General features: G+C 35.6%; 1 protein-coding gene and 1 pseudogene across 1 annotated transcript in view; one reads left to right on the top strand and one right to left on the bottom strand.

Moving 5' to 3' along the window:
* The window catches only part of LOC105826979, a 10,457-nt pseudogene extending 4,695 nt beyond the window's left edge, over positions 1-5,762 (top strand).
* The window catches only part of CCDC171 (coiled-coil domain containing 171), a 382,203-nt gene that overhangs the window by 333,823 nt on the left and 34,571 nt on the right, over positions 1-13,809 (bottom strand). Inside the window, exon 7 of the mRNA XM_012665015.1 lies at positions 10,708-10,854. Coding sequence (XP_012520469.1) covers positions 10,708-10,854 — 147 coding nt within the window. The remainder of the gene's footprint in view (positions 1-10,707; positions 10,855-13,809) is intronic.

Genomic DNA, 13,809 nt, shown 5'->3' with positions numbered 1-13,809 from the left:
TTCTTCTCATCTGACTTTTACAACAACATGGGATATTTTACAAAAAAGGCCTCATATAGTATATAATATTTTAAATCTTGATAAAGCACTCTGATTTGAAGGTGTTTTTTGCTTGTTTGTTTTTAAGTAGCTCTGAACTTTCCATGCAGCCAGCACAATATATGAGAAAAACAACTCAGAGGCAAAATTAATGCCACTTTGTGACTTTTAAATAAATTTAACTTCTTGTTCATTATGTCACCATCTAGTCAAACAGCCAATAAAAAAATATATTCACTAATATTATATATATTAATAATATATATAATATAAAGCAAAGTTTTTTCAAGGAATCTAAATACGAAGAATCATAGATAAGTCAGAAGACTATACCTGTCCACTTAGAAAATTCTCGTAAACAGAATAAAAATAGAGACTGTCTAGACTATCTTCAAAGCAGTTCTCCAAAAGCAGAGACCTGGCATTATCAACAGTATTTACAGAGCAGTGAAGAAAAATCATAGAGGAAAAATAAAACTAGTCTAAAATAGACATTGGGGCAATTAAGTATTTTACAGGTAAACAAAATCAAAACTGAATTATCCACAAACACATCTTAAAGTTTAGGCATTAGCCATTTTCTCAACTGAGGCAAAATTGGCTTACCAAGAATTCTATCAACAAAAAAGAAATCACTATTACCTAGTACTTGTTCGCAACTATCACACAATTAAAATGTTTTTAGTGATGATCAGAAGGTTTTATAGCCTCTTAAAGTGACTTTAAAATGATTTTTAAATTCTAATATTCACAACATTAACTTTATCCTAATCCTTTTTCATAAGCCACCTACAAACCACATAGTATTAAAATGATGACATAAAATATGATGATACATTCCTGAATTTATTGGCCTGAAAAGATGTTCAGCATCTTTTCAGTGATGCTGAAAGTGAAAAATAAGTTAAAATATTACTTAGAATATAATCTCATTTTTATCATTCTCTAATCTTATAAAAAATTAGACCATATGTGATAAAAGTATAGTCTTATCTTTGCCAAATTCATATTTGGCATTACTAGTTTCCCCTGTTATTAACCCAATTTCCCCTATTATTAACATCATACATTCATATGGTACAAATAACCCATTTTAAAAATGGACAAGGGTTATGAGTAGCTATTTCTCCAAAGAAGACATACAAATGGCCAATAAGCATATGAAATGATATTCAACATCATCAGTTATTAGAGAAATGCAAGTCAAGGGCACTGTGGCTCATGTCTGTAATCCCAGTGCTTTGGAAGGCCAAGGTAGGAGGATCGTTTGACGCCAGGAGTTCAAGACCAGCCTAGGCAACAAAGAAAGACCCAGTCTCTACCAAAAATTTAAAAATTAGCCAAGCATAATGGGACATGGCTATAGTCCTAGCTACTCAAGAGGCTGAGACAGGAGGATTAATTGAACCCAGAAGTTGGAAGCTACAGTGAGCTATGATCAGGCCACTATACTCCAGCCTTGGCAACAGAGCAAGACCTTGTCTCTTTAAATAAAAAGAAGAAAAAGAAATGCAAATCAAAACCATGAAATACCATTGCACAATGGTTATAATCAAAAAGATGGACAATAACAAGTGTTGGTAAGGATCCACAGAAACTGGAACCCTCATACAATGCTGGTGGGAATGTAAAAAGGTGCTGCCACTGTGTAACACAGCCCGACAGTTCCTCCGAATGTTAACCATACAGTTATCATGTGACTCGGCAATGCCACTCTTAGGTATATACCCAAGAGAACTGAAAACATATCCACACAAAAACTTGCACGTGAATATTCATTCACAGCAGCATTATTCATAATAGCCAAAATAGTGGAAACAACATAAATGTCCATCAACAGATGGATGAATATGCAAAATGTAGTAGATTATACAATAGAATATTATTCAGTCATAAAAAAGAGCAAAATACTGATACATACTACAGCATGGATGAATCTTAAAAACATTATGCTAAGTGAAAGAAGTCAATCACAAAAGACCACATATTGTAGTTCCATTTATATGAAATGTCTAAAATTGGCAAATTTATAAACACAGAAAGTAGATCAGTGGTTGCTTAAGGCTGAGAGAGATGGAGGAATAGGAAAGTGATGGCTAATGGGTATGAGGTTTCTTACTGGGGTGATAAAAATGTTCTAAAATTGATTCTGATGATGGTTATACAATGCTGTCAATATATTAATACTAAAAACCATTGAAGTGTATACTTTAAATTGGTGAATTTATAGTATGCAAATTACAACTCAATAAAGTTTTTTTTTAAATTATCAATATGAGAAGTTAGACCTCCAGGCATCCAGCCCTATCCCAAATAGCCAAACTAGCCTTCCCTAACCCTCACACAAAGTAGAGGTGTATCATCTGGAGAACATGAATCTGAACCAGAGGCTGAACATAGAAATACATGTGGAGGGGACAGGGAGAGGGGTACACCAGACTGAAACCAGGGGAAAGTCTGCATACTAAACAGTATGATGCCTAGATTCTTCCTCCATTTCCTTCTTCCATTTTATAACCACCAAACTGGAAACTAGCTCAAAACTCTTTGCAGACCCCATAATATGCTGAAATAAAAAAAAAAAAAAAACAACTCTTTGCAGAAACTAAAGAAACAGAAAAAAGACCTTTAGATTGTAACATTTCAAAATTTTCCAATGTAACCTTCATTGCATTTCCTTATCACCCTACTGTAAGGCTTCCCTAAACCCAATACTCATATATTCAACTGCTCAAGCCAAAATCTTTGGCATTATCCCTTACTTCTTGTTGTCTCGCAAACCAGACCCAATTAATCAGCAAATTCTGTTGGTTCTGTCTTCTAAAATACATCCAAATTTGACCACCTCCTCTACCACTACCTTGGTTGAACACACCATATTCTCTCATCTAGATTATTTTAATAGTCTCCTAAATGGTCTTTTAATTATTCAAAGAGTATTCAGAATGTTTTTAAAACATAAATAAAGCATGTCACTCCTCTACTCAAAACTTTCCAACAGCTTTCTATCTCACTCAGAAAAAAACAAAAGTTCTTACAACAAAATACGAAAGATCTTCAAGATCCTATATGATCTGTCTACCATTCTATATATCCTGCTACTAGTCTCTTTCTTGTTCATTCCATTCAAGCCACAATGGTCTACCTGCCATTCCTCAAACATTCCAAGCACACTTAAATCTCATGGCCTTTGCACTTTCTATTCCTTCTACCTAGAATGTCCTTCCTCCAGATATCCACATGGCTCCATCCTTTTCTTCCTTCAAGTCTCAGCGCAAATGCCACCTTATCAAGTTAGCCTTCCATGACCACCAATATAAAAGGGTAACCATCCTATCCCATTACTCATTACCTCCCCTAGACTGCTCTATTACTCTCCATAGCACTTATCACCAACCAACACATTACACATTTTGCTTCATTTAACATGCAATTCCTGGCCAGGCACAGTGGCTCAGACCTGTAATCCCAGCACTTTGGGAGGCTGAGGCAAGAGGATCACTTGAGGCCAGGAGTTAGAGACCAGCCTGGGCAACAAAGCAAGACCCTGTCTCTACAAAAAAATTTTTTAAAAATTAGTCAAGCATGGTGGCACACACGTGTAGTTCTATCTATTCAGGAGGGGAGGCTAAGACAGGAGGATCACTTGAGCCCAGGAGTTTGAGGCTGCAGTGAGCTATATCATGGTGCCACAGCACTTCAGTCTGAGCAACAGAGCAAGATCCTGTCTCAAAAAGAAAAAAAAAAAAAGCAATTCCTCCTCTCAACTTCAAGAGAAAAGAGAGGCTTTTTCTTTTGTTCTCTGCTATGTCTCAAGCACCCATAAATGCGCATATTTACTGAATAAACAAATGAATGCTACAGTCATAACATAGGAACAGGATACTACAAAAACGATATAGAGAAGAAGCTCTCAGAGATTAAAAAGAAAATATTTGGTAAGAAGATTAGGAAGTGAAGTAAATCTCCCCTGAAGCATCAATGACAACAAAAAGACAAAGATAAAGACAACAGAAAGGTAAGAAAAGTAAAACATCAATCCAGTTCGTCTAACACATAAATAATAAAAGCCCCAATAAGAGAAAACAGAAAAAAACTGAGGAGAAAATTGTGAAGAAATAAGACAATTCCTCAAAATGAACGGCATTGAGTCTCCTGACTAAAATGGCCACCACACGTCCTGTACATTGAATAGTAAAGATCCGTACTAAGAAACACCATATAATTCTGATGTTCTGAAATTTCATATTCAGTGGGAACTCCATAGCACAAATAATGTAATGTTTTTCAAAAATACACAAGATCAAAATAAAGCCCTAGATGAAGAACCTGTAGATTAAAAGAGACTTAAGAGCTCAAATAGAGGTAAAACTGTACCCCGGTTGCCCCCAGCCCAACTCTGGCCATCCCCGCCACCGTCGGGGGGAGGAAGGCCATAGTGCAAAGGAACCAGAGCATTTGAGAAAATTGTTTATTGGGGGTCTGAGCTTTGAAACTATAGATGATAGTTTAAGAGAACATTTTGAGATTGGGGCACACTCACAGATTGTGTGGTAATCAGAGACCCCTAAATGAATTGTTCCAGGGGCTTTGGTTTTGTGACTTATTCTTGTGTTCAAGAGGTGGATGGAGCAATGTGTGCTCAACCACACAAGGTTGATAGGTATGTTGTGGAACCAAAGAGAGCTATTTCTAGAGAGGATTCTGTAAAGCTTGGTGCCCATCTAACAGTGAAGAAAATTTTCGTTGGTGGTATTAAAGAAGATACAAAAGAATATAATTTGAGAGACTACTTTGAAAAGTATGGCAAGATTGAAACCATAGAAATTACAGAAGACAGGCAGAGTGTAAAAAAGAGAGGATTTGCTTTTGTAACTTTTGATGATCATGATACTGTTGATAAAATTGTTGTTCAGAAATACCACACTATTAACGGGCATAATTGTGAAAGAAAGGCCCTTTCTAAACAAGAGATGCAGTCTGCTGGATCGCAAAGAGGTCAGGGAGGCGGATCTGGTAACTTTATGGGTCGTGGAGGAAATTTTGGAGGTAGTGGAGGTAATTTTGGCCGTGGTGGAAACTTTGGTGGAAGAGGAGGCTATGGTGGTAGAGGTGATGGCAGCAGAGGTAGTTATGGAGGAGGTGATGGTGCATACAATGGATTTGGAGGTGATGGTGGCAACTATGGTGGTGGTCCTGGTTATAGTAGTAGAAGGGGCTATGGTGGTGGACATGGTGGTAGTGGAGGATGATATGATGGTTACAATGAAGGAGGAAATTTTAGAGGTAACTATGGTGGTAGTAGGAACTATAACAATTTTAGAAATTGTAGTGGACAACAGCAATCAAATGATGGACCCATAAAAGGGGGCAGTTTTTTTTTTTTTTTTTTTGAGACAGAGTCTCACTGTGTTGCCCAGGCTAGAGTGAGTGCCGTGGCATCGTCTTGGCTCACAGCAACCTCAAACTCCTGGGCTTAAGCAATCCTCCTGCCTCAGCCTTCCGAGTAGCTGGGACTACAGGCATGCACCACCATGCCCAGCTAATTTTTTCTATATATTTTTAGTTGTCCAATTAATTTCTTTCTATTTTTATTAGAGACGGGGTCTCGCTCTTGCTCAGGCTAAGGGGGCAGTTTTGATAGAAGCAGCTCAGGCAGTGCAGATGGTAGTGATTATGGATCTGGTGGTTGAAGTGGTGGATATGGTAGCAAAAGGTTCTAAAAACAGCAGAAAGGGGCTATAGTTCTTAGCAGAAGAGAGTGAGGAGTTGTCAGACAAGCTGCTTTGAGACAAATGCATTAGAGGAACTGTAAAAATCTACCACAGAAGGAACAAGGATCCATAGTTAGAAAAGTTATTGCAGCTTAAAACAGGAAGCCCTTCTTGCTCAGGACTGTCGTAAGCACAGTTGGCAAAAAGTACAGCTATTGATTAATGCAATGTAGTGTCAATTAGATGTACATTCCTGACGTCTTTTATCTGTTGTAGCATTATCCTTTTCTTTTTCTTTTCATTACATTGGGTATATTGCCCTATAAATTGTGGTAGTGGTACCAGGAATAAAAAATTAAGGAATTTTTAACTTTTCAAAAACAAAAACAAACAAAAACAAAAAAAATAAAAGAGACTCAAGAGATATCAACCAATTATAATGTATAGACCTAATTTGGGATTCAGAATCAAACAAACTGTAAACATAAACAAATGTTTATGTCATTTATGACTGCAGTACCCAAGTCCCAGGCTGCGGACCAGTACCGGGTCTGTGGTCTATTAGGAACAGGGCCACACAGCAGGAGGTGAGTGGCAAGCAAGCGAACAAAGCTTTGTTTGTATTTACAGCCGCTCCCTGCTCACATGCATCATCGCCTGAGCTCTGCCTCCCATCCACCACCCCAGTCCGTGGAAAAATTGTCTTCAATGAAACTTAGGAACTGGGCTGCATGCAGAAGGTGAGTGGCAGCCAAGCACATGAAATTTCATCTGTATTTACAGCCACTACAAGTAAAACTTCATCTGTATTTACAGTGGCTACACATCACTCACATCACCACCTGAGCTCCGCCTCCCCTCAACCCACCCCACCTCAGTCAGTGGAAAAATTCTCTTCCATGAAACCAGTCCCTGGTGCCAAAAAGGTTGGTGACCACTGATTTATGAGACTACTTAAAATTTGAATAATGCCTGGATATTTGATTATATTCAGTAATTACTGTTAAACAATTCAGATGTGATAATGATAATGTAGCTTTAAATAAAAGACCACTATTTTTAGAAATCATAATGAAATATTTATGGTTAAAATGATATGATAGCTGGGGGCTTGTTTCATTATAATATGGGAAAAGGGAAAGTAAGTTAAGGTATAAATAATACAAGATTTCCCATAAATTGACTGAAGCTGGTGATGGATATATTAGGTTCATTATACTATTCAGTCTACTTTTACATAATGAAAAGCTTAAAAAATTAGAGAATCAAGATAACTTTCAGAGAAGAAGAGAGTGAGAAAAGGGTCACAAACAAAGGAACATAAACCAAAATAGCATCAGTCCTCTCAACAGCAATAAACAAAACCAGAAACCAGTGAGACAAGACCTCCAAATTCCAAGGAAAAATGACTTTCAACATAAATTTCTATATTCAGCCAAATTATATCTACCCTAATACATTATTGATAAAAACACGTTCAGATACACATAAAATTTAGCTCCCATATAACCTTTCTTTAGAAACGTCTAGACTATGTGCTCCATTGAAATAAGAGGCATGGGACTTAGGAAAGAGAGGATCCAACAGAAAGAGGATAATGAAGACATCCCAGGAGTACTGTTATGCCATGGGTCTAGAGGACAATGAGAAGAGACAGTGCAGAAGAAAGCAAGTCCCAGAGGGCCAAGAGGGATGTGATAATTTTCTGAAGATAGACCCCATAAAGTTGCCCAATGGACCTCCTTCAAGGTTTTAGAAATTTACATTGCCATCAGTAAGGTACAGGAATTTTCACCACCATCCTCTCCAATGCTGGTACCATCATTTTCTTTAATGTTAGTATTATGAGTGTTATAGTCTGTCTTACATTATGGTGAGGTTAAACATTTTCCATGTGTTTTTCATCTATCTGAATTTCTTCTTTCATATTTTGTTTGATTTCTTTGGTAGATTTTTTCATAAAGGTTTTGTTTTCTCTTTTTTCTTATCAAATCATAGATGATTTAAATACAAATACACAGATAAATGTAGACTTACCCTTTGCTGTAAATATTTCTTTCATTTTGTTATTTGTCTTTTTATTTTGGTTGAAGAGAGGGGGTTGTATAAGACTAATATTTCATAGTCAAATCTATATATCTATTTCCATATGATTTTGTTCCTCTGCTTTTATGATTAGTAACAAGTCCTACTGCACTCAGAAAACAGAAAAATGTTAATCAAAATTTTCTTCTTAAGCCAGGCATGGTAGTATGTGCCTGTAATCCCAGTTACTTGGGAAACTGAAGCAAGAGGATTGTTCGAGCTCAGGAGTTCAAGACCAGCCTGGGCAAAAATAGCAAGACACCATCTCAAAAAATAAGTAAATAAATAAATAAATTTTCTTCTTAGTTTATCTTTTTTTTCAACATTTTATTCTTTTTAATCAACTGAAATTTATTTTAGAATATAATGTAAGACTCTTATTTTGTCCAAAAGAGTTAATCAACATGATTGGCTGCATAATCTTTCCTGTCCTCACTGATTTAAAAAGATACCTTAATATACAAAATTATTAAAGAATATCTATACATCTACCAGCTTTTCAATCCTGTTCCACTGAAAGTCTGTGTGATAATTCATTTTAGATATCAACTTGACTGGTTTAAGGAAAACCTAAAGAACCGGTAGAGCACTATACTTCCATTAATTCTGGTTGTGACTGTGAGGTTGTTTCCAGAGGAGACTGGCATGTGAATTAGTGGACTGAGTGGAAAAGATTCACCCTCAATGTGGGTGGGCACCATCCAATCAACTGGGGGCCTGGATAAAACAAAAAAAAGAGAAAAAGGGATTTCTTCTTCTTCTTTTTTCTTCCTCCTCCTTCTTCTTTCTTCTTCTTCCTCCTCCTCCTTCCTCTTCCTCCTCCTTCTCCTCCCTTTTCCTCCTCCTCCTCCTCCTTTTTCTTCTTCTTCTTTCTCTCTTTCTCTCTCTCTCTCTAAGGATTTCTTCTGTGAGGATTTCTTCTCTCTCTCTCTCCTGGAGCTGAGACACTCTCCTCCTCCTGCCCTTAGACATCAGAACTCAAACCTCTCTGACCTAGGACTGAGAATTGCACCATTGCCTTCCCTAGCTCTAAGGCTTTTAGACTTGCATTAAGTCACATTACCAGGGTCTCCAGCTCGCAGATGGCCTGTCATGGGACTTCTCAGCCTCCATAATCATGTGAGCCAATTCCCCTAACAATCCCCTCTGATATATCTATGTCTATATTTATATTGGTTCTATCTCTAGAAAACCTTGACTAATACAGTCTAGTCTTAGAGTGATTGTACTTTTTGGCCACTCAACAACCTTGTCCCTTTCTTTTGGTACCAGCACACTAATTTTCCTTATAAGAATTCTTTCTTGGGTTTTAATTTTGGTAGAATTGGCAGGGATTTATTTGGGGTGAATTACCTCTTTCAATCAAATGTTTCTTCCATGAGATTTGAACCCTAAATAAAGTTATAAAAAGAATAAAAATTATTGGTGCCAATTAACCCCAACTTCATTCAACATTTCTGCTCCCAAGACCTCTGGAAAGCCTCTGGGATCCATATGTTTTCTAAGCACGATTCCTTGGCCTTCCATCTGATTCTGTGAATATGATTTCCATGCTGATGTCCCTATTTAAGTTAAGCAAAGTCAGTTTCTGTTGTAATACAACCAAAGAACCACCAGTGATACCTTACTAAAGCTTTATAATATGTATTAACGTCTGGTAAGAATAAGTCCCCACTCACTACTCTTCTTTTATCAAAATGCTTTAGGCTCTTATCTGGTCTTTTTAGTTTTCCACATGAACTTTATATTTTGTCTTTCCAAAATAAATCCATTAAAATTTGGATTGGAACTGCTTTAACTCATAATATAATCTAGGGAGGATATCTTTACAGTGTTAAGTGTTCCCAAAATGTCTCACTAGTTTAAGATCCTCAGTTAAATTTCATAATTTTTAATGTAGTTTTAAATTTTATTCCTAATTCATCACCATAGTAAAGAAAATCTTTTCAGTATTATAGTCTCTAACTGATTATTGCTGGTAGTAATAATATAAATATAATTGTTATACATTATCTTCTGCCTAGCATCCTTATTAAATGTTTTTACTAGAGTAATAATTTTAAAGTTGATTTTCTTTACATGTGTATAAGCACATCATCTGAAAATAATAAAAATCATACCTCCTTCTTTCCAAAAGTTATAATTCTTATTGCTGTTCTTGCTTTTACATATTTCTTTAGCTAAAATTCCCAGAACATTACAGCAGTGAGTTTAACAATTACATATCTAGAACTTTACCATTAAATAGTCTATATAAATGTTTACGTACCTAATAAAGACTATAAATTATGCTTAGCACAAAATTTTTTATCTGTTTAAATATATCATTTTCCACAAAGCAAAGGGAAATTTAAAAAAGAAGGTAAATTAACAAATCAATTAGATTTCTCTCAATATCAATTAAAGTTATTTTCAGTATCATTCACTCATAAAAATCCTATTTTTCACTTGTAAATTGATGTTCCTTTCCCATCTAAAGTCTCTTCTGAAAAGCATTTCACAAAAGCAGTTAGTACCTGATTTAAACTACAAAATCAGAATTTAATATTACTTTTATCTTTTAGAACCTCTGTACACCAAATCTTTTCCTGTGCTGCTTCCACAACCTTTTCAACAATTACTCTCAAATCTCTCAAATATTCCATGAGAGTTAATTGTTAAAAATGAACAGATTTTAAAAATTAGGGGCAAAATATAAAATACTTTACTCAGATACAAGAGTTTTTCAAAGCAGCCAAATATGCAATATAAATAAATGCCCCCAGAATTAGTTTTATATTTTATTGCAGGGTAAAACTTTCTCTAACCTTAAATCACTAAATGGATGACATATTATATATATGTGCTATAAAAGAATGAGAAAACATACCTCAAATTCTTTTCTAAGGCGTTCCTCACGTTGAGTGCTAAATTCAAGTTCACTTGTTTGTCGCCGTAAAAGGTCAGAGCAATCCATATGTTCTGTTTCTAATTTTTCTACTTTCTTGTGCATATTTTGTACAGCACTATCTTGCTCCTGGAAAATAATTCATTTTTGCATCAGTAAAGTTTATAAACCATCAATGAGTAAAAGTTTACTGTATAGAAGACAGTGAGTCACCAAATCTGGGCTTCAACCATAATAGGTCAATTTATACAGGCAAGAGGCTGAGATATTTTCTAGCAATGTTTCAGAATATACATTTGTTTAAAAAACACTACTGAAATTTTACAATTTAAAAAGCTGAGTCATACATATTACAATGGAAAATATGTATAGCATACTAAAATGTTATGCTAGTTCAATTGACCTCTAAGGGTATTTATACAATGCTGTCATTCAACTATCACATATAAAGTTTTCCCTCTTGTTAAAATTTTAAAGTATTTAGTTATTCAATTGTATACTGCTCCTTTGTGTGATATGGAATGATTAGCCTGAATGCCCAATAATGTTTACATGAGCCCATGGTACTTAAACTACATGCTTATAGCTCTTAAAATTGCATCCACTAGATGGCTGTGTTTCATTTGCTCTTCAGTTTTCAAATGATTGCTGTGCTATTGAAAGACAAATAACTTCAAGTAGTCTTCTACTAAAATCTCTCAATCTGCTTCTCCAACTAAACTCAGAAACGAGTTGAATTTTACTGGAAGTTCAAAGTTAACATGTACATCATAGTATTCTCCACAGTAACTAATCTAGATTCATCATTCTCATTTCAGGCCTTTAATAAAGTCCTCTTTCCCATGTTTTCCTCACCAGCACAATCTTATTCATAGACATATACACAGAAAGATTTACACATGCTTCCGAGAATTTCTATCATTTTTATCATCAGAATCTAGGTGAGTATGTTGCAAGCATCAAATATAACTCTCAGCTGGGTATGGTGCCTGTGCCTATAATGCCAGTGCTTTGGGAGGTGGAGGCAGGAGGATCACTTGAGGCCAGGAGTTCAAAACGAGCCTGGGCAACACAGGAAGACCCTGTCTCTAGAGGAAAAAATTTTTAATTAGCCGGCACAATGGTGCACACCTGTAGTCCCAGCTACTCAGGCGGCTGAGGGAGGCGGATTGTTTTGAGTCCAAGAGTTCAAAGTTACAGTGAACTGTGATCATGTCACTGTACTCAAGCCTGGGTGATAGAGAAAGACCTTGTCTCTAAAAAAAAGAAAGAAGAAAGAAAGTTCTACCATAAGCAAAGCCTTTTCCAACATGTTTCTCTAGGAAAACTGTTTTCAAAAAAAAAAAAAAAGCCATTAGCATCCCATAAACCAGTATTCTTTAGAACATTATGAGAAATACCAGTAAGTTTATCTGTCTTCATTTTAAATCCAGTGTGACATCTCCACTATAAGACAAGTGTAGATTCAAATGTTCAAAATAATTCACTGAAAGAACAATAATAAGATACTACATAAATTGGCATGGTTTTTCTTTCTGTTTTATGAATATTTTCCTTTTTCTTCCATCACTGCCTTCTTTTAGACGATAAAAGTGAAGGGGCCACACACTGAATTGAAAAAAACAATCCAAAAACCAAAAGTCCTATTCCCCAACACAACAATAAATAAATTCCTGGAAATATACAACCTACCAAGATTGAATCAGGAATAAATAGAAAACCTGAACAGACCAATAACAAGTAGTAAGATTGAATCAGTAATAAAAAGTATTCCAACAAAGAAAAGCCCAGGACTGGATAGATTCACTGCTGAATTCTACCAAACCATATAAAGAATAACTAATACAAATCCTCTTCAAAGTATTCCAAAAATTTAAAAAGGAGGGAATTCTACCAGGCCAGCATCATCCTGACATCAAAACCAGACAAGGATACAACAAAAAAAGAAAGCTATGGGCCAATATTCCTAATGAACCTGGATACAAAAGTCTTCAACAAAATACTAACAAACCAAACTCAACAGCACATCAAAAAGATAAAATACCATGACCAAGTGGGATATATACCAGGGACAGAATGAAAAACAAAAAACTTATGATCATTGCAGAAAAACCATTTGAAAATACCTCCATATAATACAGGGTGTATATGACAAACACATAGCTAACATCATACTGAATGACGAAATGTTGAAAGCCTTTTTTCTAAGACCTATAATGAGACAAGGGTGCCCACTTTCACCACTCCTATTCAACATAGTACTGGTAGTCCCAGCCTGAGCAATCAGGCAAGAGAAAGAAAAGGCAAATTGAAAAAGAGGAAGTCAAATTGTCCCTTTTTGCAGATTACATGATCTTATATTTAGAAAAACCAAAAGACTCCATCAAAAAACTTTTAGAGCTGATAAGCAAATTCAGTAAAGTTGCAGGATACAAAATTAACATACAAAAATCAGTAGTGTTTCTACACAACACTAATGAAACAGTCAAAAAAGATCAAGAAGGCAATCCCCTAGGAGTAAATTTAACCAAGGAAGTAAAAGACCTCTACAAGAAAAACTACAAAACACTGATGAAAGAAATTGAAGAGGGCACAATGGAAAGACATCCCATGCTCCTGGATTAGAAAAATTAATACTGTTAAAATGACAAAGGAATCTACAAATTCAATGCAATCCCTATCAAAATACCAATGTCATTTTTCACAGAAATAGAAAAGATAATTCTAAAATTCCTATAGAAACGAAAAATAGCCTGAATAGCCAAAGCAATCTGCAGTAAAACAACAACAACAAAAAAGCTGGAGGTTTTACATTACCTGACTTTAAAATATATTACAAGGCTATAGTAACCAAAACAGCATGTACTAGTATAAAAATAGAAACATAGACCAATGGAACAGAATAGAGCACCCAGAAATAAATCCACACATTTACAGCCAACTGATTTTCAATGAAGGCACCAAGAGCATACACTAGGGAAAGGATGACCTCTTCAATAAATGGTGCTGGAAAAACTGAATGTCCATATGCATAAGAATGAAACTGGACCCCTATCTCTCACCTATAAAAAAATCAACTCGGCC

The sequence above is a fragment of the Propithecus coquereli genome, unplaced genomic scaffold, assembly GCF_000956105.1.
Source record: "Propithecus coquereli isolate 6110/MARCELLA unplaced genomic scaffold, Pcoq_1.0 Scaffold95, whole genome shotgun sequence".
Classification (NCBI taxonomy): Eukaryota; Metazoa; Chordata; class Mammalia; order Primates; family Indriidae; genus Propithecus; species Propithecus coquereli.
This window is presented reverse-complemented; position numbering and strand designations above follow the sequence as displayed.